The 19,771-nt window shown below is 42.2% G+C and overlaps 1 protein-coding gene across 1 annotated transcript; it reads right to left on the minus strand.

The window, feature by feature from the left end:
• Positions 1–408: 408 nt before the first annotated feature.
• LOC127305412 (uncharacterized) lies at positions 409–6,739 on the minus strand. The gene is made up of 15 exons (XM_051335828.2): positions 6,492–6,739; positions 6,165–6,404; positions 5,189–5,503; positions 4,952–5,059; positions 4,631–4,823; positions 4,065–4,327; positions 3,805–3,934; positions 3,616–3,689; positions 3,232–3,477; positions 3,083–3,156; positions 2,364–2,455; positions 1,959–2,041; positions 1,412–1,483; positions 1,136–1,261; positions 409–720 (listed from the first exon to the last, which is right to left on the minus strand). Exons 1-15 carry the CDS (start codon positions 6,627–6,629, stop codon positions 673–675), a joined length of 2,202 nt encoding a protein of 733 aa, XP_051191788.1. The 5' UTR covers positions 6,630–6,739; the 3' UTR covers positions 409–672.
• Between the last annotated feature and the right edge of the window lie 13,032 nt (positions 6,740–19,771).

Below are 19,771 nucleotides of genomic sequence, written 5' to 3' on the forward strand. Positions count from 1 at the left end.
GCGCAGCCTCCGCTCACTAATCCCTCCAGGCGCTTTTCTCCTTCAGACCCCAAGGACGTTTTTAACTCTTTCCTATCGACCTTTGATATTGCTCCTAGAAAAATAAAAGACCTTTGATTTTGCTGCACCCAAGCAGGATAGGGCCTTTAGGGATCTGAGCTAAGAAAACAGCGTGCTTTAACACAAGCCGAGGACCCTTTTGGGGTAAGATTAGTGCCGGATCTACGCAACCCACAATGATCCATTGCCGCCTTTCGCGCAAGGGAGACTCACTCCGCTCCCTGCTTTCCTCCCCCACTACATCCCCCACAGCAGAAAGAAGACCAGGAAAAAAAGGAGGCCATATCTTACTAAAGCATTCGCTAAAGATTGCGCTAGTGCTGGGCGCAAAGGAACACACATGGGGCGGACAATCAGCAAAACAAGCTTTCATGGAAGCATCGGCGAAGAAATACATATATCTACACTCTGCAGTTGTTCAGCGGTGGCCCATGCCTCATGGGCAAATGTTTTTTCCTCCTCCGATTGGTTAGGGACAAAACTGGGATTATGTAATGTACATCGAGCTTCCAAAACTTTCCGGCTGCAAACTCGCCAGGAAACCACTCAAATTGGACAACGAACGCGGCACCCCTCTGAGGTTGGAAAAGGGTGCAAGTATGGGCTACAAATCTACTCTTCTTCATCTTCATCCTCCTCTTCTTCAGCTTCCTTAAGCCACTGCCAAGAAAAGGAATTGGTGAGAAGTTAGTATACTTAAGACAAGTGAAGATCTCATCGGAAGTTGATTTTGATAATCATATCATATTGTTGAGTTTTTGTCATGTCAACTCCATAGATGGTACACGGTTGGTGGATAAAATACTACTGTCGTCACAGAGTGATTTAAGACAATCAGCTAAATTTAAAAGCAATAAACAACAAGAGTAAAGTGTAATAGTTCAAGAAGAATGGTTAGGTTATGACGGAAGATTTCAGATCAGAGAAAATAACTAAAGAGATAGAAAGACATTAATACGCCATGAATATATGTGGACTGAAAACTGGTACAGTGATCATGCAATAACTTATATTGGTTCTGTAAATGTCATGCAAAATGAAAAGGGAAAACTCAGCTTTAGTGGAGCAGATATACCTGAATAAAAGCATCAGACTGTTTAACGAAAACTTTATCAGACTCATCGGCATTCGCTTTTTCTTCCGCCCATCTCAAAATTGCATCTTCGCTAACTAGCTCCTTATCATAGAGATAAGGCAATATCTGCGATCAATAGCAAAATTATCGAAACCAACAAAAACAGCATCATAAATTTCCAAATAGTGCACACCACCCAGCGATGCAAAGAAAACAACAGATATATATGGTCAATAAAAATATAAATGACCTGTCTGCAATTAAATAGTACTTTACCTTTGAAAAAAGTGCAGAGAATTCTTTTGTGATATCTTGACACATTTCCTCAAACTTCAAAAGTATTTCCATCTGCATCATCACAAAATGATTCATTTAGGCCATTTCAAATATCAAATGACAAAGACACTAAGTCACACAATAATAAGGAATAACTCATGCATGTTTCTTTTGTAAAAATCCGTGGGGCACCCAATTTTCAGACTGGCCCTAAAACTCGCAACAGAGGCCCTGACAGAGTGCTCATGCTCCAACACAGAAATCTGGTATTCGGATCACCACAACTACCATACTACCAATTACATACAGGGTCATTTCAGTTAGGATTTGTCATATGCTCGAAATAGATAAGAAAGCAACCCACGCTGACTAAAATATTGAAGAAAACTGTAGACATGATTAAACCTGACAACAGATACATTGGACAGAACACTACTTTAAAATCATTAAACCTGAAACTATTTGTGCAGACCTAAGTTCAAAATTTTCAGCATATGATACTTATGCAGACTTCAAGGTATTCATCCAGTATATCGTTGAGCCATACCTCCTCATCAACCGTCTTGGTGTAATTGCGTAAAAGGTCCCTCCACTTGGTAAGCGCATCTGCAGTTGCCTTTAGAAGACTCTCTGTATAAAGAGGGAAGCAAGATAAACAAGCTTATGTTACCAGTGTTCAGGATCTAACAGCTATAGGGAGAAGCATCCTACATTAAAAACTCTACAACACATAAGTTCTCCAGTAAGAATGATTCGGTCATGTTTGCGATAGACGAAATGTAATATTTTGTGCAAATCCGATAAAGTCTCTACCAAAACCAAATATCCAAGCTAATCTCCTCACTAAACTGGGTCTTTTCAATTACAGTTAAAACAGGCAAATAGCTAATGACCAAATCATAATCCCAGTTTCAAGTTCATAAAACTATAAATTATGACCTATAAATCATACCAGTAGTAGATTGTGCAGCCACTAGTGCACTCCTCATGATCGAATAAAAAACTGCTCCAGCACAATCTGCATGCTGAAGGCTATAAGACAACCTGAAAATCGCAAACAACATAATCAGCCATGCTGAATATAACAAGATAGACAAAACTAAAGAACTGGCATAATCTGTTGGTGATTTGAATGTTGAATAGATGGCTTTTATCAAAAACGACAGGCACCTGCATATGTAACTTTGACCAAACAACTAGAAAATCATATGACGAAAAATCAAAGAGAACAACTAATTCATCACGGTCAAGCCATAAATTAGAACAAGACACTGCAAACATCTTTCATACTCTACATGAGCAAAACTAGTGGTTAGGAAACAGAATGTTAATCCAAATTCACATGCTTAATTAACATTGAAAGTAAATATTGTTTGCCATTTGAGATGGTGTGATGTTCCTGAAGAATAAATTGTAAGTAGAATATGACTTTCCAGCTAGTTATATGTTACATATGGGGAAAAAGTGATATGTATATTTCAATTCTTTTTTTCATTAAACTGCCCTTTCATCTGCTTGTGTTTCCATTGCTGCCCGAAAAAAGAAAAAAAAAAAGAGAACAGTGAGAGAACCAAAGTAAATGTTGTCCTGGACAAACTGACTTATATGTGTTCTAATTGTATATATCTCGAAATCCATACATATTCCAGTGGAACAGAAAAGAGTTTACACCTGAGCGCATTAATTTCTAGTATCAAGTTGTCTTGATGAACCCCATCAAGTGCTCGTTGGAATGTCTCTTCGACCTAAGTAGGGTAAACCAATCAGCAAAGGGGGGAAATAAAAACAGTATGAAAATCCCAATTTTATGCTATACTAACCTCTTTCTCAAACTTAGTATAATCATCATCCTCAACCACACTAATCTCGGAATCATTGTCATGGTCTGCTTCACGTAGACGGTTGTTCAAGTCTTCTTCTGATCCATCGGCGTCATCAACAGCAATAGCATGCTGCAACTCTTGAAGTTTTTCTTTAGGAATTGGAGCAATTGATTGTCTCCACTCCTCCTGAGTTCCAGTATCACCACTTGCCCATATGTAACCAAGGACACCAGAGGTACCAGTCTAAGCAATATCATAAACAGCACAGATCAAGACATGATAAATATATCACCAGGGTTCCTGGAAATCCTGACAACCACACAGTAATGGCAAAGCACACATTAAAGGAAATCTCTGCACCAGCTAAGACTAGAGTGATACCTCAGATGCCCCCAAGTCTTCATCTTCAGATTCGACAGTAGGGTGGTCGGCATTATTCCTCATGCTGGAAAAGGCTGCAAACCAAGTTCGAAGTAAAACATGAGTGTTACAGATTTGCATCGCCATGCGAAGAAAACAAAAAAGACTTGCATAAACAAGTAATGGAAACTTTAGGATCTACAAACTTACGTGGACTATCTGTAACTGCAGAATTGGTATCAGCATACTCAAGTTCCTCATCACTATCTTCATTTGAAGGCTTTTCAAGTAGTGAAACTTTTGAATAGGCGGGAACAACAACATTCTTTCCAACTTTAATCTGAAATAATACAAATAAGAATGTAATTCATATGAGCAAGACTGCACAGTAGAAAGTTACAACTGGTTTAGTCTGTTCCTAAATGAAAAATAAATAGCATAGAAACAAAATATTATATATAGCAAAATACCTTAAATGACAATATGCAGCCAGGCTCAACAACAGCACCTGCCCTTAAATGAACGTCATCGCAGACTAAGGAGTTACTCACTTTGCATCCATCTTCAATTATGACATTATCCCATATATAGGACCCGTGAATAAGAACGTTTTTCCCAATACTGCAACCTTCCCCAATGACTGAATTTGATACCTTGCACTGCTCCCCGATATTTGTACCATTGCCAATAACAGAATTCGCACCAATATGTGCAGAATGCGACAATGTTACATCTGGAAAAGATGTGAATTATGTGAAAATTTTCATATGTAGAAAGGTGATGTTATACAATTTACTGGATTGAAATATACCTGCACAACTAAGTCGTAGGTAAAAAATCATGCCCAAGAAACAAAAATCACAGTTTAAAACAGCCCATGTAACATTAGAAAGCATTTTAATATTACTGGCAACTAATATCTGCAACCTCTCTTCATCCCAAATCAAACATAATGATTCAATAACTTCATCTAGTGAACAATGAATCAGGGGGGCAAAAATAAATCTTTGTGGAATTATCCTTTCAATGAGCATACCTGCTGCCTTGTAAATTCCTTGCCGATGTAGTTTCATTTCATGGCAGTTACCAAAGGATAACACATCAGGCACCATAGGGTATGTCCATCTTTGTATTATATCTTTACTCACTGTATCATAGCTCCTGAAATTATCTACTCTTGCGGCATAGCTGGAGTGTATTTCATGAGTATAAATTTTGTACCCCATAATCTGGAAAGATTGGCAAGCCATTTTGATTGTAAGAAATGATACATTATAGCAGAATGATGATACTGCACTAAGAACAAGCATCATGGTTTCTTGTCTTACATAGGTCAACAGGTGGTGAATGGACTTACATCGTCAACTAGTAAACCCTTCACAAAATGACGCCGGAGATGTTGATAGTCAAAGTTGTCGGTAAAAAGACTAAGGACTTCCGGCGAGCAGATATCAATATAGCAATCCTGTCCCAAAAAGGAAAAATATGTGAAGTATTGAAGAATATCTATTCCTGATCTTGCAATGAAATAGCAAAACCTGAGCTTAGAGAAAACCATGTATCCATTGTTGAATTAACAAGTTTGAAAGCAAACCTCCATGTTATTATGCAACTGGAGAGTAGGATTACTGGCCAGTATATCTTTATCAATTGTCACGCACAGGTGTGAGGCATCAGCTCTATCCTCGTAATAAAGTAGCTCCTTGGTCTCAGGAGCTATAGCCATAACAATTTCATCATTCCCCAGACGTGTCTGCTGCGTCAGTACTGAAGGTTTTGACTGCTTTATAATCATAGTCATAACAGCAAGCGGGTCCTTTTTCCTTCTGTCCTTGTGCTCCTGGAGAGCATCTTTCAAGCTCATGTTGCTGATTGTATCACCACTGATGAGGATAAAATCCCCATTTATCTACATAAAAGGGATGGAAGCATCAAACAACTGAAAGCGTAAACGAAATGGCAGTAGTGCATGAAACTTTGAGAATGGGACAAGAAGCGAGAAAGTAAGACTGCACTATACATGTGTAGTAATAATTGAGACACAAGCTACAGCTACTTGGGCAAAAAGAATCAGACACGCAATACTATTCTAAGCAGGCAACACAATCACAGAGTTAAACGCTTGAAAAATATCAAGATTCCGCTAACCTAATACGTTCAGTATGATTTAATAGTTAAAACCTAAAACCAACTTTTTGGTTATAGCCATTTGGCACAAAAACCAACACTAGGTTTACCTCTGACTAGAAAATAATATGGTCATTTTTTTCATCGGTCTCTTGCTGACTGTAACTCTTTCCCAGATCCAGACTATCGAGACAACCAGTACTCAATGGGAAGCCACTGAAATTAACTGTTATGACACAAGGTAGTACAGTTATTATCTACTTTCCTTGAATAAACTGGAATGACACCCAAAGTTTTGTCCAATTTCACATATGTTAACCACCAGGTCTAAATCAATTGTCTACCCTAAGATAAATTGCTAATCAGTAAGAAGAACACCAAGAACTAATACTGATACCGCAGTGCTTCATAAGTCACGGGAAGTGTGGAGATCGGAGACTCACAACGCCGCGGCCGTACATGACGCGGAGAGCGTCGCCTGCGCTGATGGCGTCGTGCGACTCAACGGTTCTGACGGCCATCTCGCGGGCCGCCGGCTTCCCGGTCCAGCCGGCGTCCTGCAGGTGCTCCTTGACCTGCTGCGCGTGCGCGCAGCAGAAGACGAAGACCTCCTCCACGCCCGAGGTCTCCAGCCACGACAGCGTGTAGTCGATCATCGGCACGTTCACCAGCGGCAGCAGCACCTGCATGCGGAGGCAGCTCGGTTCGATTCAGGTCCCGTGGGCGCGGATTGGGGGCGGTGGGGTTTGGGGGGCGGGATGCGGTAGTACCTTGGGGCGCTCGAGGGTGATGGGGCGGAACTTGAGCGTGAAGCTGTCGGCGAGGAGCACGGCCTGGAGGGGCGAGCGCGAGAGCTCGTCGGCGTCGTCTCCGGCAGAGGCTCCGCCGCGCGACTTCTTCTGGGACATGGCTGCGGCGGCGGTGGCGGTGGCGGCGGCGGGTTGGGGAAGGTTTAGGTTTGGGTCGCTGGCGCCGTCGTCGCCGCCGTGAGTGTGGCAGGAGGGAGGCGCAGTGGATCTACCTGGGCTTTGGAGTTTGGGCCCTTTTCTACTCCTAGACCTAGTCTAGCAAAGTTCATACCAGATTAAGCCATCCGTCCAGCCCGCCTAAAGTTTTACGAAATAGTTATATCCACTACTTGCTAAAATCCAAGACTACATCATAATGTATGGTACTCTATATAATTTAACGCACATTCTATTTTATCGGAACGTAAAGTTATTACTCATGAGGTATAACATATATGCGCCAAAAAATCAAATATCTAAAGACCTTGTGATTCATCGGAATGAAACACATAATATCAACATGATTTAAAACAGTAGTGTCATTCAAAATGATATCATTATTAAGTTTGGTTATCTTTCGGTATTTTTAATATTTAATAAATGACTCATCAAGATAAAATAAGAATAGCTCATTTATAACCGAAATGTGACCATAATAAGCTTTATTCATAAAATTAGAACCATGGGTTTGTCTCTGACTAAAAGAACATTTTCCGTTCTTATGAGTTTTGTGTGTTTGAAGTCAATACAGGTACAAGTTTATGTGTGTTGTTGCATACAGTTATATAGAAAGATGCTACACATTTCTGTGCTGGAATAGATCACTCAAAAAAAAAGAAGCTGTTGTGTTTTTTGCTCCAGCCAGTGCTGGCGGAACTACCGCCCAGATTCCTCTGTCAGCAGCAACAGCACAGCACGCAAAAAAGGACTCGGAAAGAAGTTGGCTGGTAGCACCGACGACCGGTACTATCGCCCTACTTCAAGTCCTACTTCCGGAAAGGCCGGAACTTGGTCGGTAGTACCGCTCGCCGGTACTACCGTCCTTGTTCCACCTGCGACGGTAGCAGCATTAGGTCAGCAGGAAGGAGCAACCTAATCGGAACTTCCGGCCCTTGTGGCACGTACTTACAGTATTACACAAAAACGTCCACAACGGTCATATCTGAAGCACATACTCATATAAATAGCCCTCTTCCCCAATGGAAGAGGTTGCATGTTCCAAAAAGAAGATCTCACCATTGTTGACCCACAATAATTACTAGATCTCCTCCTCCAGCCATCCAAAGCCCTTGATCTTTGGAGAATTAAAGGAGAAGACCCGGATCTACATCTTCACCAAAGCTATTTGCATTTTCCACTCATTTTCTTGAGGGCCCCTTTGCTACTGTTCCATTTGGAAACCCTAGTTGTTTGTGCTTGATTTATTTTTGTTTGTTGTTGTTGTTACAACTATTGGGAGTCTTCGATTCAGTTGTGGATGTGTGCCCCAAGAACCTTGTAAAGGTACGATTTCCGCCTTGAGAAAATCCCTTAGTGTAAGTGGGCTAGGCCTTTGTGACGTTGCTCACTGGAGACTGATACGTCTCAAACGTATCTATAATTTCTTATGTTCCATGCTAGTTTTATGACAATACTCACATGTTTTATATACACTTTACATTATTTTGATGCATTTTCCGGTACTAACCTATTAACAAGATGCCGAAGCGTCAGTTCCTGTTTTCTGCTGTTTTTGGTTTCAGAAATCCTACACAGGAAATATTCTCGGAATTGGACGAAACAAAAGCCCACGGTCTTATTTTCCACAGAGTCTTCCAGAACACCAAAGAGGAGACGAAGAGGGGCAACGAGGCGGCCACACCATAGGGGGGCGCGGCCCCACCCCTGGCCGCGCCGCCATATGGGGTGGGCCCCTCGGGCGTCCCCCGACTCTGCCCCTTCGCCTATATAATCCTTCCGTCGCGAAAACCCTAGTACCAAGAGCCACGATACGAGAAAAGTTACTGAGACGCCGCCGCCGTCAACCCCATCTCGGGGGTTCTGAAGATCGCCTCTGGCACCCTGCCGGGGAGGGGAATCATCACCGGAGGGCTCTACATCACCATGCCCGCCTCCGGACTGATGCGTGAGTAGTTCATCCTTGGACTATGGGTCCATAGCAGTAGCTAGATGGTTGTCTTCTCCTCTTGTGCTATCATGTTTAGATCTTGTGAGCTGCCTATCATGATCAAGATCATCTATTTGTAATGCTCACTACTAGATATCCCCTTTTAGCCGAGGGTCAAATTACCGTCGGATTTTCAAGTTCACCCTCGGATACACATATATCCGACGGTATACCGTCGGCAATCGCCCGTCGGCTATGCTTGGTCGGGCATTACACTAATAGCCGACGGTACTGTCGGTTAATATCTTTGCCCACGGTAGTAAGCCGACGGTGAGCCGTCGGATATGTTCTGATCGTCATTTACCTTGTGGTATCTTTAAGATGCTTATAGCTGATGGTTCCCCATCAGATATAATTTTATCCGAGGGTAATGTTTCCTGTCAGTTTTTGAAATAGTTGAAGGTACAGTTGACCCGTCATTGTTAATTATAATCAAGAGGATAAACATCCTCTCGTTACAATGATTATCGTCCTTGAGAACTAGATAGTTGAACAGTCGGTCAACAACACCAATTTCTAAATTACCCATCTATAACGACTTTCCCAGCTGTCGATAGATCCTGGAGTGAGTTTCTTTATCCAAGATCGTGCGGCTCCACTCAAATGCACCTGGATGCTTTGCATAGCTGTTGCCCTGGTTCCTCCTGTGAGCTTCACTGTCTCGAGATAATCAACTAGCCAATCCTCTGGATCTTGAAGGCCGTCGAACTTCTTGAAGTTGTCGGGTAACTTGAATCCTGAGGGGACTCGAGTTTTTCGGACTCTCCTCGTGAAGCATGGCAGGCCGCACATATCTTCGTCATTAAGCTTCGGAGATTGCCGATGATCACTTCTGCTTTGCCGCGCTCTGTCGACCCTTGCTTGTGCTGCTGTGTCTCTTGCTCCACTTGGTCCTTCAGCCGCCGTTGTCGCTTTGCGCAGTCGTGGACTATTTTGCCGTGCCGCTCCTTCGGGAGGCGTTGATACAAACGCTGTCCCCATAGCTCCAACTCCTGCTACCGCCATATTGTATAGTGTTTCCCTTGGATCACCTGGAGGTGGTTTAGATGCAAGGATAAAAGCATGTGTCGCCATATACCCAGCCTCTGGTGTCTTAGGGATGATATTTCCTCTTGTATCTATCGACATGAAGGACATGTCGAGGTTTTGGACCAAGTGCTCTCTTTCTGCCTCGGGTATATGCTGCAACCTTGATCTTGCTCTGTTCCGAGCCTCCCTGTGGCTATCACCCGAAGTTCTAGATTGTCGACTTAGATCTGCCCTTCTCCGCCGGATGCGTAAGCTGCCTCCTTTCTCTGTTTAACTCGGCTGTCTGTTTTTCCAATTCTACGGCAGCTCGTGCGAGCCTATATTGATATGCTTGTAATTCCTCCGGTGTGGCCGTGGTAGCCATTGGTTCTGTACCGTTCATAGCTCTCGCGGCTCGTCCCACGCTGCTTGTGAAAGTTGAACTCTATCTCGCGGCTCGGCCCGACGTATTTGTTGCCCAGGCCTTGTCGCAGGTTGGAGGGATCGACGTATGGATTTCCCGGATCGTCGAAAGCCTCGTATGTTTCCTCTTGATCCTCAATGGCATAAATCTGATGATATTTTGTATTCAGATCTATGTTGGGTTTGGTGACATCATCGTTGAGATTGATGAAGACCTTGCCCACTGTGATAGATTTGTCGATGAAGTCGTAACTGTCGACATCGCTTGAGCCATCGCTTATATATGAGTCCGCAGATGACTCAAACGATATGTCGTTGAAGATCTTGGCGAGTTTCTCTCTTGCTCTGGTGCTGACGTAGCGTGTCGACGAAGTTTCTTCTTCTCCTGACTCGGTTGACGATGCATAGCTTGAAAAATCGGAATCGACTGCCGACGATCCCGACGAAATCGGAATCTCGACACGATACGATCCTTCCTTCTCGACGCGAAAGTGAAACCTTCCGAACGTCATCTCCATGGGCTCCGCCAGATACGCATATGCATCCAAACGGGAGGGTGGGTGAGGAACAAAATCGACAAGACCAGCAGCGATCTGTTTACCTCGATCCATTGTGTTGCTTGCGGTTGACGATGTCGAAGATCTTGAACGTGCCATCGAGATCAGATCCTTACGCCTCTAGTCCCCACAGACGGCGCCAATTGACAAGGTATCAACTTGTCAATGCCTATGGATTGTAGGCTAGGGTTTAGTTAGAAGTAGAGGGCAAGTAGATCTCGAAGGTTTCAGCCGAAAAGTACTCGACGATTATGAAAACTAGGGTTTGTAACAATGATTCGATTGCCTCTTCGTCCCTCGACTCCCCCTTTATATAGGAGGCGGAGCCGAGGGTTTCGTTTTGTACAAGTTACAGAGTTCGGGACGGTTTCCAACTCATCCCGCCAGATTTACAAATAACACTTCCTATTACAACTCTAACTTTCCTTAATATTTCTTGGGCTCCCGAATCTTCTTATTCTTCGGGTATTTGGGCCTTCAGTAAACCCCGGGTACTATCTTCGGCAGGCCCATTTGGGATGCCTATGTCAATTAGGCACATTTTAATTATTTGCTATTCGTCTATTTCAGCTGTTGTCGTTGTAGTTCAGCTATGCCGCTCAAGATTTGTAAATCCTCTTTGTTGTATTTCCATTTATTCCAGTTTTTATCGCCTAAGATATACACATTGGAGAAATACAATTGATTTACAATAGCTAAAGATTTCACATAGTACTACAGATTCACAATTACAAGATCCAAGACGCCCAAGTCCCGTAGCACGGTAGCAGCGACCTTCGTTTAGATATGGCGTATGGCAGCCCCTGGTGATCTGACACGGTAGTCGGTGAGATAGCTCGCGGTTGAGGGACACCTGAGCTCTTGCCCGTCAGATGACCAACCTCCGTGTCCGGCGCCTCCGGGAAGCACAGGTGACCTGGCCGTCGCGGCGGCGCGGCTGCGCAGCTGGCTCTCGTCGTTGGCGTGACCGCATCCTGCAGGGAAACCGAAACAGAGATATTGAGAGAAATCAACAGAGAGAGACAGTAGGACAGGAGTACTACCAACTAAAACTGCTTGAGTTAGTTTCCAGGCATCAGGACTTGATCTTGTCGTCGTGAATGACTCACTGGTGTAAGCCATGGCTAATGGCTCCAATTAGTACAAACCGGAATCTGCTCCAATCTAGAAGATCAAACAACGATTGATTAGCATGAATTCGAGCTGCATACAACGATTAGAGGTTGATAGATTAGCAGTTGGAAAATATCACCATGTGCCTGTGATATCGGCCATCGATCTGATCTTGGAACGCCATGACGAGTATAGGAGACAAACCACGAAAGGAGACTTAAGAGGAAACAATATTACCTCTGTGGCAGATCTGGAGACTCGACGTGCTCTGGCCAAGTTCGGCTTCTCGAGAGAATCGGATGGGCGGTTCAGCGACATCGACCTACAACATGAACGCCAGCGCTGACCGCTGAGACACGTGTGTGGGACGAAGAGCGTCCAGCCCTGTCGAGAAGCATGTACACCGACGACTGCCAAGTTGTGCATCCCGAGGTTGGTTGAAGATGGGGCCAATATGAGGTTGCAGGAGGAAGGCAAACGGGAGGGACGTGAGTAGTGGAGCCGTAGATTTGGGACATGGGGTGGATAGATAAGGACGTGGTCAAATTTTCTTCCACGCGCCCAATCACCAAAAATTCCGCGTCGGGGAGTTATATAAACTAGATGATACCCCGCGCGTTGCTGCGAGAATGTTTAGTTATATACGCATCAAATTCTTAACTTTTATAATGGAAAACTATTTGCATAGGTTCTAATGATTTCTCATTATCGATTACAATATTTTTTAATCCAAAAGCTCCACAAATAGCTTGGATCAGTCAATGAACATTTGGCGGTACAGTACAAATGTACAATGACTTTGGTTGTCATTAGTAGCCTCAACATGTAAGTTAGTAGATCAGTATGGTCGAGCGGTCGCTGGAGTTAATAGATGGATTTGACTGGAAATTGCATTGAAATTTGGAAAGACATGATGTAGTCATACTTCCTGGCTAAGGTGTCAATTATACCCCTTCTACCCTGCTATCTAACAAAACTGCACCATGCACCAGGGAAATTGAGGATGCTTCCAATATTAGCTTTGCTGATGATCCAAGATGATTTGGTCTTTTGATTTCTGCTAGACAACATAGATGGCATTGCTTAAGCATCATTGTTGGGCATTATTCTTTATAATAAGTACCCAAGGACCAGATGAAAGTGGTAAAATTATGAAGAACAGAATACAGTGATAGTCGATTACCTGGATATGAAAGTGCCTGAAAATTTACGTGGTATCATCAAATTATCATGCTGTCTATATATGAAAATAAAGAACATACTTTCACTAACATCTAGGAAATCTTATGGTAAATCTTTCAGTTATTTGTCTATGTTGAGCATGCTCAAAATCTTTTAAGGTATTACTATAATTTGAAAACGTAAGTTTTTCAGAAGCTAACTTCCACTTTTGCAAAAGAACAAAAATGTTTGAATGACAAAATACTTATAAGAACCAATAAGTGTATATGATAGCAATATGACTTAAAGGGAAGATGCAGTTTCTACAGTTACACCATCAATGAAGGGGAAAGGAAGAATTGCTTGTTTATTATCGGGCACGCTAATCATCTTGAAAATAAAACAGAGCATGTAACCAAATAAGAAGGAGAACAGGAACCAAAAAACAATTATATAGATACAGAAGTATTTCACGGTGAGAAGATGATAAGTGATCATCAAGCGACAAATAACAATAATAACAACGGAATCCAACAGTTATAACAAACCTCGAGTATTGGTTTAAGTTCTGATAGTCCGATATAAGAATCAACAACACATGCTCTCATAGTCTGCATCATCGAAAGAAAAATAACTGTAAAATTATCTGTGAGAACATTTGATGGATTTATGTTGAAAAATAGTTATCAATCAAACGATGCAAATTGCTAATAATTGAACGGCGAAGTATGGACCAATAGCAATTTGATCTTTCCAACTAAAGATGATGCCCCATAAATACAAACTACAGGTTTGTAATTACGCGTTAAATTAACCAAAGTCGAGCTCCATGACCTTGCAAGATAAATCCATGTATTGCCAAATGATAAATCATCTCCTTTTCTCTCAAGAGTTTAGGATATTGAAGACGAAAGAAACCTTGTCATCCATAGCTGAATAAAATATATAAATGGATACCAGACTGTAGCGGGCAGAACTAAAATTCAGTAGTACACCATATATTACTTCAAATACATACGTGTGCACTGATCTGCTTAATTTCCTTCATGTCGAAAATTCAGTAAACAAAAGATCAAACATCCATTGAGATAGTAGTCAAGCAAATACTCTGTAACCCACTTGCATAAATTGGCAACATATCCATAGTCACATATGGTCCATTGACCTGAAATTACAAAGAGGAAAATAGGATTGGATGATAAGGGATCGGCGAGCAACGTAAAGACATGATTTGGAGTCAAAAGAACCTTTTTCTTTAGTGAACCGAAATCGCACAAATTAGTATATTATAGGACATGCTTCTGTAGTGAATATAAATCGCACATATTAGTATATAACTTACGGTAAAGAGAAGGGGATTTTCCAAATCAAACAAAACGGGGAGCGGGCTTAGTCGATTACCTGCAGATGGGATCCGGGTAGAGAAGAAGAGGTCATGATTTGATTGAATCCCAGGGAATGGAGGTTTGTTACCTGCGGAAGGCGATGTCATTGACTGAACCTGGGTTGCTCGATTGGCCGGACGTTCCATGATAGTGTGGCTTCGCTGATAGGAAGCTGGTGCAGGCGCATTCATGACGGTGGAGCAGCCTGGGGATGGCATCAGCATACGATTGACATCAAGGGTAGGCTTAAAATTTGTCGCATCGAGCAGCCTAGGTGAAGGGAAGGAGCAGATCTCATCCATAAAAGAGAAATCAAATCTATTCAGCCTTGATCTTTTTCTGTGGAGAAACTGAAGAGGGAGCAGAAAGTGGATCAGTTTCTTCTGCATTTGTTTGGCAATCGGAAGAACTGAAAATGGAGGCACAGGTTGTTGTGGAGTGGAAGGCGATGTGATAGTGCCGTCGTGGGGAGGGGAAGCGATCAGTCGTGTACAATGATTAAATTAGCTATCCATGTTGGAAACCTCTCTAGATTGTTTCTTTCATTACGTGGTGAATATGCTTAGGTGGCAGGCTAGGATTTGCTCAGAGATGCATGATGAGGTGGACACTTTGCATGTGAAGAGAAATGGGATCAACTATTAAGAATAGAAAGATTTTGACCATACGCGCGCCGCGTGCAATCACCAAAAGCATATACTATTTTAGATGGCAAACAAATAATTTCTCTAAGATTTATCAGATAAATTGGATAGCAAACTACTTTTTTTAAGGGGACAACTGATAAAATAAGTATGAATTTAGTACTTGGACTTTTGGGAAAGAGTGTGATTTATAAGTATGAATTTCGATCGTCGGGCATTAGATTTGGATAGCCGAGAGTTAGTTTTCACCCTCGGCCCGAGTACTGGGGTGAATCACCGAGAGTTAATTTTCCCCATCGGACAATGGACTGCACCGTCGGGTACAAGGATGAATCACCGAGAGTTAGTTTTTCTACGTCGGATAATGGACTGCACCCTCGTGTATTGGGATGAATAACCGAGAGTTAGTTTTCCCCTGTCGGACAATGGACTGCGCCGTCGGTTATTAGTAGTCATACCCGAGGGGTTGCCGATAACCATCGGTCATGCATGCTACCATCGGTTATTATCATATTAGCCGACGGTCCGTCGGATATTACAACTAACCGTCGGAAATAAGGAGATTTCTAGTAGTGGCTACATGTTGTGTTTGTTGGGATCCGATGAATATGAAATACTATGTCAAGTTGATTATTGATCTATCATATATGTTATTTATGTTCTTGCATGCTCTCCGTTGCTAGTAGAGGCTCTGGCCAAGTTGATACTTGTGACTCCAAGAGGGAGTATTTATGCTCGATAGTGGGTTCATGCCTCCATTGAATCTGGTACAGTGACAGAAAGTTGTAAGGTTGTGGATGTGTTGTTGCCACTAGGGATAAAACATCAATGCTTTGTCTAAGGATATTTGTATTGTTTACATTACGCACAATACTTAATGCAATTGTCTGTTGTTTGCAACTTAATATTGGAAAGGGTGTGGATGTTAACCCGAAGGTGGACTTTTTAGGCATAGATGCATGCTGGATAGCGGTCTATGTACTTTATCGTAATGCCCTAAGTAAATCTCATAGTAGTAATCATGATATGTATGTGCATTGTTATGCCATCTCTATTTGTCAATTGCCCAACTGTAATTTGTTCACCCAACATGTTATTTATCTTATTGGAGAGACATCGCTAGTGAACTGTGGACCCCGGTCCATTCTTTTACATCTGAAATACAACATACTGCAATTATTGTTCTCTGTTGTTCTTTGCAAGCAAACATCATTCTCCACACCATACGTTTAATCCTTTGTTTACAGCAAGCCGGTGAGATTGACAACCTCACTGTTAAGTTGGGGCAAAGTATTTTGATTGTGTTGTGCAGGTTCCACGTTGGCGCCGGAATCACTGGTGTTGCGCCGCATTACACTCCTTCACCAACAATCTTCACGTGGCCTTCATCTCCTACTGGTTCGATAACGTTGGTTTCTTACTGAGGGAAAACTTGCTGCTGTACGCATCACACCTTCCTCTTGGGGTTCCCAACGGACGTGTGCTTCACGCGCCATCAAGCATTTTTCTGGCGCCGTTGCCGGGGGATCAAGACACGCTGCAAGGGGAGTCTCTCACACCCAATCTCTTTACTTTGTTTATTGTCTTGCTTTATTTTATTTTCTGTCTTGTTTGCTTTCTTTATATCAGTTTACCTTTGTTTATTTCATTTACTTGCATTTACTTTATTTATCAGTTTACCTTTGTTTATTTCATCATGCTTCTCCCTAAGTTTACTTTGAAAGATATATCGGTAGGGCATGGGTCTATCATTGGAAGAGATAATATAGAAGAATTTTTCACTCATGTTAGTACGGTTAAAGATTTTGAAGATAGATCCTTGGTGGAACTTGCTCCTAATTATGAAATTGCTACTGCCTCTTTAGTGCACATGTTGAAAGCTAGATTTGTCAATCTTAATCCTATAATGCAACATATGTTTCTTACACTCTGTGATATGGAAGAAGGAGAAAAGAAAGATTTTGTTTTAGAAACCCTTCTTAAAGAATTTGGTGATGTAGCTAGAGAAGCTAGGAAAGTCTTTATTCAACATAAGATACTTGGCCTTTATACCAATTTTTAAAATACCCTTGAAAAGATGGAAAAAGATATGCTAAAATACACTAATGAAGCCAATTGTGAGGGGGAGATTAAAATACCAATACCTTATAAACTCATAGGAATGCATGAGGCACTAGAAAAGAATTTTGATTGGATTGTTCCTGAAAATTTGTTTGAGGAGGATAGTAAGCCTAAGAGTAATGAAAGAGGAGTTTCTTACATAGATAAGATACAATGCATAGTTGAGAAAACTCAAAACTCCTCTGTTGATGCTTCTTCTCTTGATAATACTTGATTTACACTTTCTGCGCCTAGCTGAAAGGCATTAAAGAAAAGCGCTTATGGGAGACAACCCATTGTTTTACTTCTGCAATTTTTGTTTTATATTTGAGTCAAGGTGCTTGTTACTACTGTAGCAATACCTTTGTATCTTTATTTTATTGCATTGTTGTGCCAAGTAAAGTCTTTGATAGTAAAGTTGATACTAGATTTGGATTTCTGCGCAGAAACAGATTTTTAGCTGTCACGAATTTGAGTTGATCTCTCTGTAGGAAACTCGTAAAATGCTGAAACAATTCATGCTTGATCCTCAGATATGTACGCAACTTTCGTTCAACTGGAGCTTTTCCATCTGAGCATGTTAAGTGCCTCGAAAAAATTCGTCTTTACGGACTGTTCTGTTTTGACAGATTCTGCCTTTTATTTCACATTGCCTCTTTTACTGTGTTGAGTGGATTTCTGATACGCGTACAGCACGCGACCGTTGGGAACCCCAAGAGGAAGGTGTGATACGTACAGCGGCAAGTTTTCCCTCAGTAAGAAACCAAGGTTTATCGAACCAGTAGGAGCCAAGAAGCACGTTGAAGGTTGATGGCGGCGAGATGTAGTGCGGCGCAACACCAGGGATTCCGGCGCCAACGTGGAACGTGCACAACACAACCAAAGTACTTTGCCTCAACGAAACAGTGAGGTTGTCAATCTCACCGGCTTGCTGTAACAAAGGATTAGATGTATAGTGTGGATGATGATTGTTTGCAGAGAACAGTAGAACAAGTATTGCAGTAGATTGTATCGATGTAAAAGAATAGGACCGGGGTCCACAGTTCACTAGAGGTGTCTCTCCCATAAGATAAATAACATGTTGGGTGAACAAATTATAGTTGGGCAATTGACAAATAGAGAGGGCATGACAATGCACATACATGATATGATGAATATTGTGAGATTTAATTGGGCATTACGACAAAGTACATAGACCGCTATCCAGCATGCATCTATGCCTAAAAAGTCCACCTTCAGGTTATCATCCGAACCCCTTCCAGTATTAAGTTGCAAACAACAGACAATTGCATTAAGTATGGTGCGTAATGTAATCAATAACTACATCCTCGGACATAGCATCAATGTTTTATCCCTAGTGGCAACAGCACATCCACAACCTTAGAACTTTCTGTCACTGTTCCAGATTTATGGAGGCATGAACCCACTATCGAGCATAAATACTCCCTCTTGGAGTTAAGAGTAAAACTTGGCCAGAGCCTCTACTAATAACGGAGAGCATGCAAGATCATAAACAACACATAGGTAATAGATTGATAATCAACATAGCATAGTATTCTCTATCCATCGGATCCCAACAAACACAACATATAGCATTACAGATAGATGATCTTGATCATGTTAGGCAGCTCACAAGACCCGACAATGAAGCATAATTAGGAGAAGACAACCATCTAGCTACTGCTATGGACCCATAGTCCAGGAGTGAACTACTCACTCATCACTCCGGAGGTGACCATGGCGGTGAAGAGTCCTCCGGGAGATGATTCCCCTCTCCGGCTGGGTGCCGGAGGCGATCTCCTGAATCCCCCGAGATGGGATTGGCGGCGGCGTCTCTGGAAGGTTTTCCGTATCGTGGCTCTCGGTACTGGGGGTTTCGCGACGAAGACTATTTGTAGGCGGAAGGGCAGGTCAGGAGGCATCACGGGGGCCCCACACGCTAGGGCCGCGCGGGCCCCCCTTGGGCCGTGCCGCCCTAGTGTGGCGGCTCCCCGTGGCCCCACTTCGTCTTCCCTTCGGTCTTCTGGAAGCTTCGTGGCAAAATAGGCCCCTGGGCGTTGATTTCGTCCAATTCCGAGAATATTTCCTTACTAGGATTTCTGAAACCAAAAACAGCAGAAAACAGCAACTAGCTCTTCGGCATCTCGTTAATAGGTTAGTGCCGGAAAATGCATAAATATGACATAAAGTATGCATAAAACATGTAGATATCATCAATAATGTGGCATGGAACATAAGAAATTATCGATACGTCGGAGACGTATCAGCATCCCCAAGCTTAGTTCCTGCTCGTCCCGAGCAGGTAAACGATAACAAAGATAATTTCTGGAGTGACATGCCATCATAACCTTGATCATACTTGTAACATCCCAAAATTTTAAATTTGAAAGAGCATGCATTTCATACATGTGCATCATGGCATTTTTGCATTTAGGAAAATATGAAATTAAAAGCGCAAAGCGAAAACCCTAAAATGGTGCTAATATCCACTTAGGCGTGTATGCGAACTTTGATTTTAAAAGTATTTATTTTTGTTTCAAAAATGGTTTCAAAGTGATGGCCTTTTTACAAGGAATCCATCGGTATATTATTCGTATTTTTCCGATTCTATTTAGGTGCTCAAATGCATTTTTAAATGAGAGAAAGAAATAAAAAAAAAAGGAGAGAAACAAAAAAAAAGGGGAAACGGCCCCGGCGGGCCGAC

This window comes from Lolium perenne, chromosome 6 (assembly GCF_019359855.2).
Source record: "Lolium perenne isolate Kyuss_39 chromosome 6, Kyuss_2.0, whole genome shotgun sequence".
Classification (NCBI taxonomy): Eukaryota; Viridiplantae; Streptophyta; class Magnoliopsida; order Poales; family Poaceae; genus Lolium; species Lolium perenne.

Bases quoted from the DNA above. Each gene is read 5' to 3' on its own strand.
- LOC127305412 (XM_051335828.2), bottom strand. From the start codon at position 6,629: ATGTCCCAGAAGAAGTCGCGCGGCGGAGCCTCTGCCGGAGACGACGCC. The intron at 2,456-3,082 runs GTGTAAACTCTT...TGCGATTTTCAG, and splicing joins CTAGAAATTAATGCGCTCAG to GTTGTCTTATAGCCTTCAGC. The intron at 721-1,135 runs GTATATCTGCTC...TTTTCTTGGCAG, and splicing joins AGTCTGATGCTTTTATTCAG to TGGCTTAAGGAAGCTGAAGA.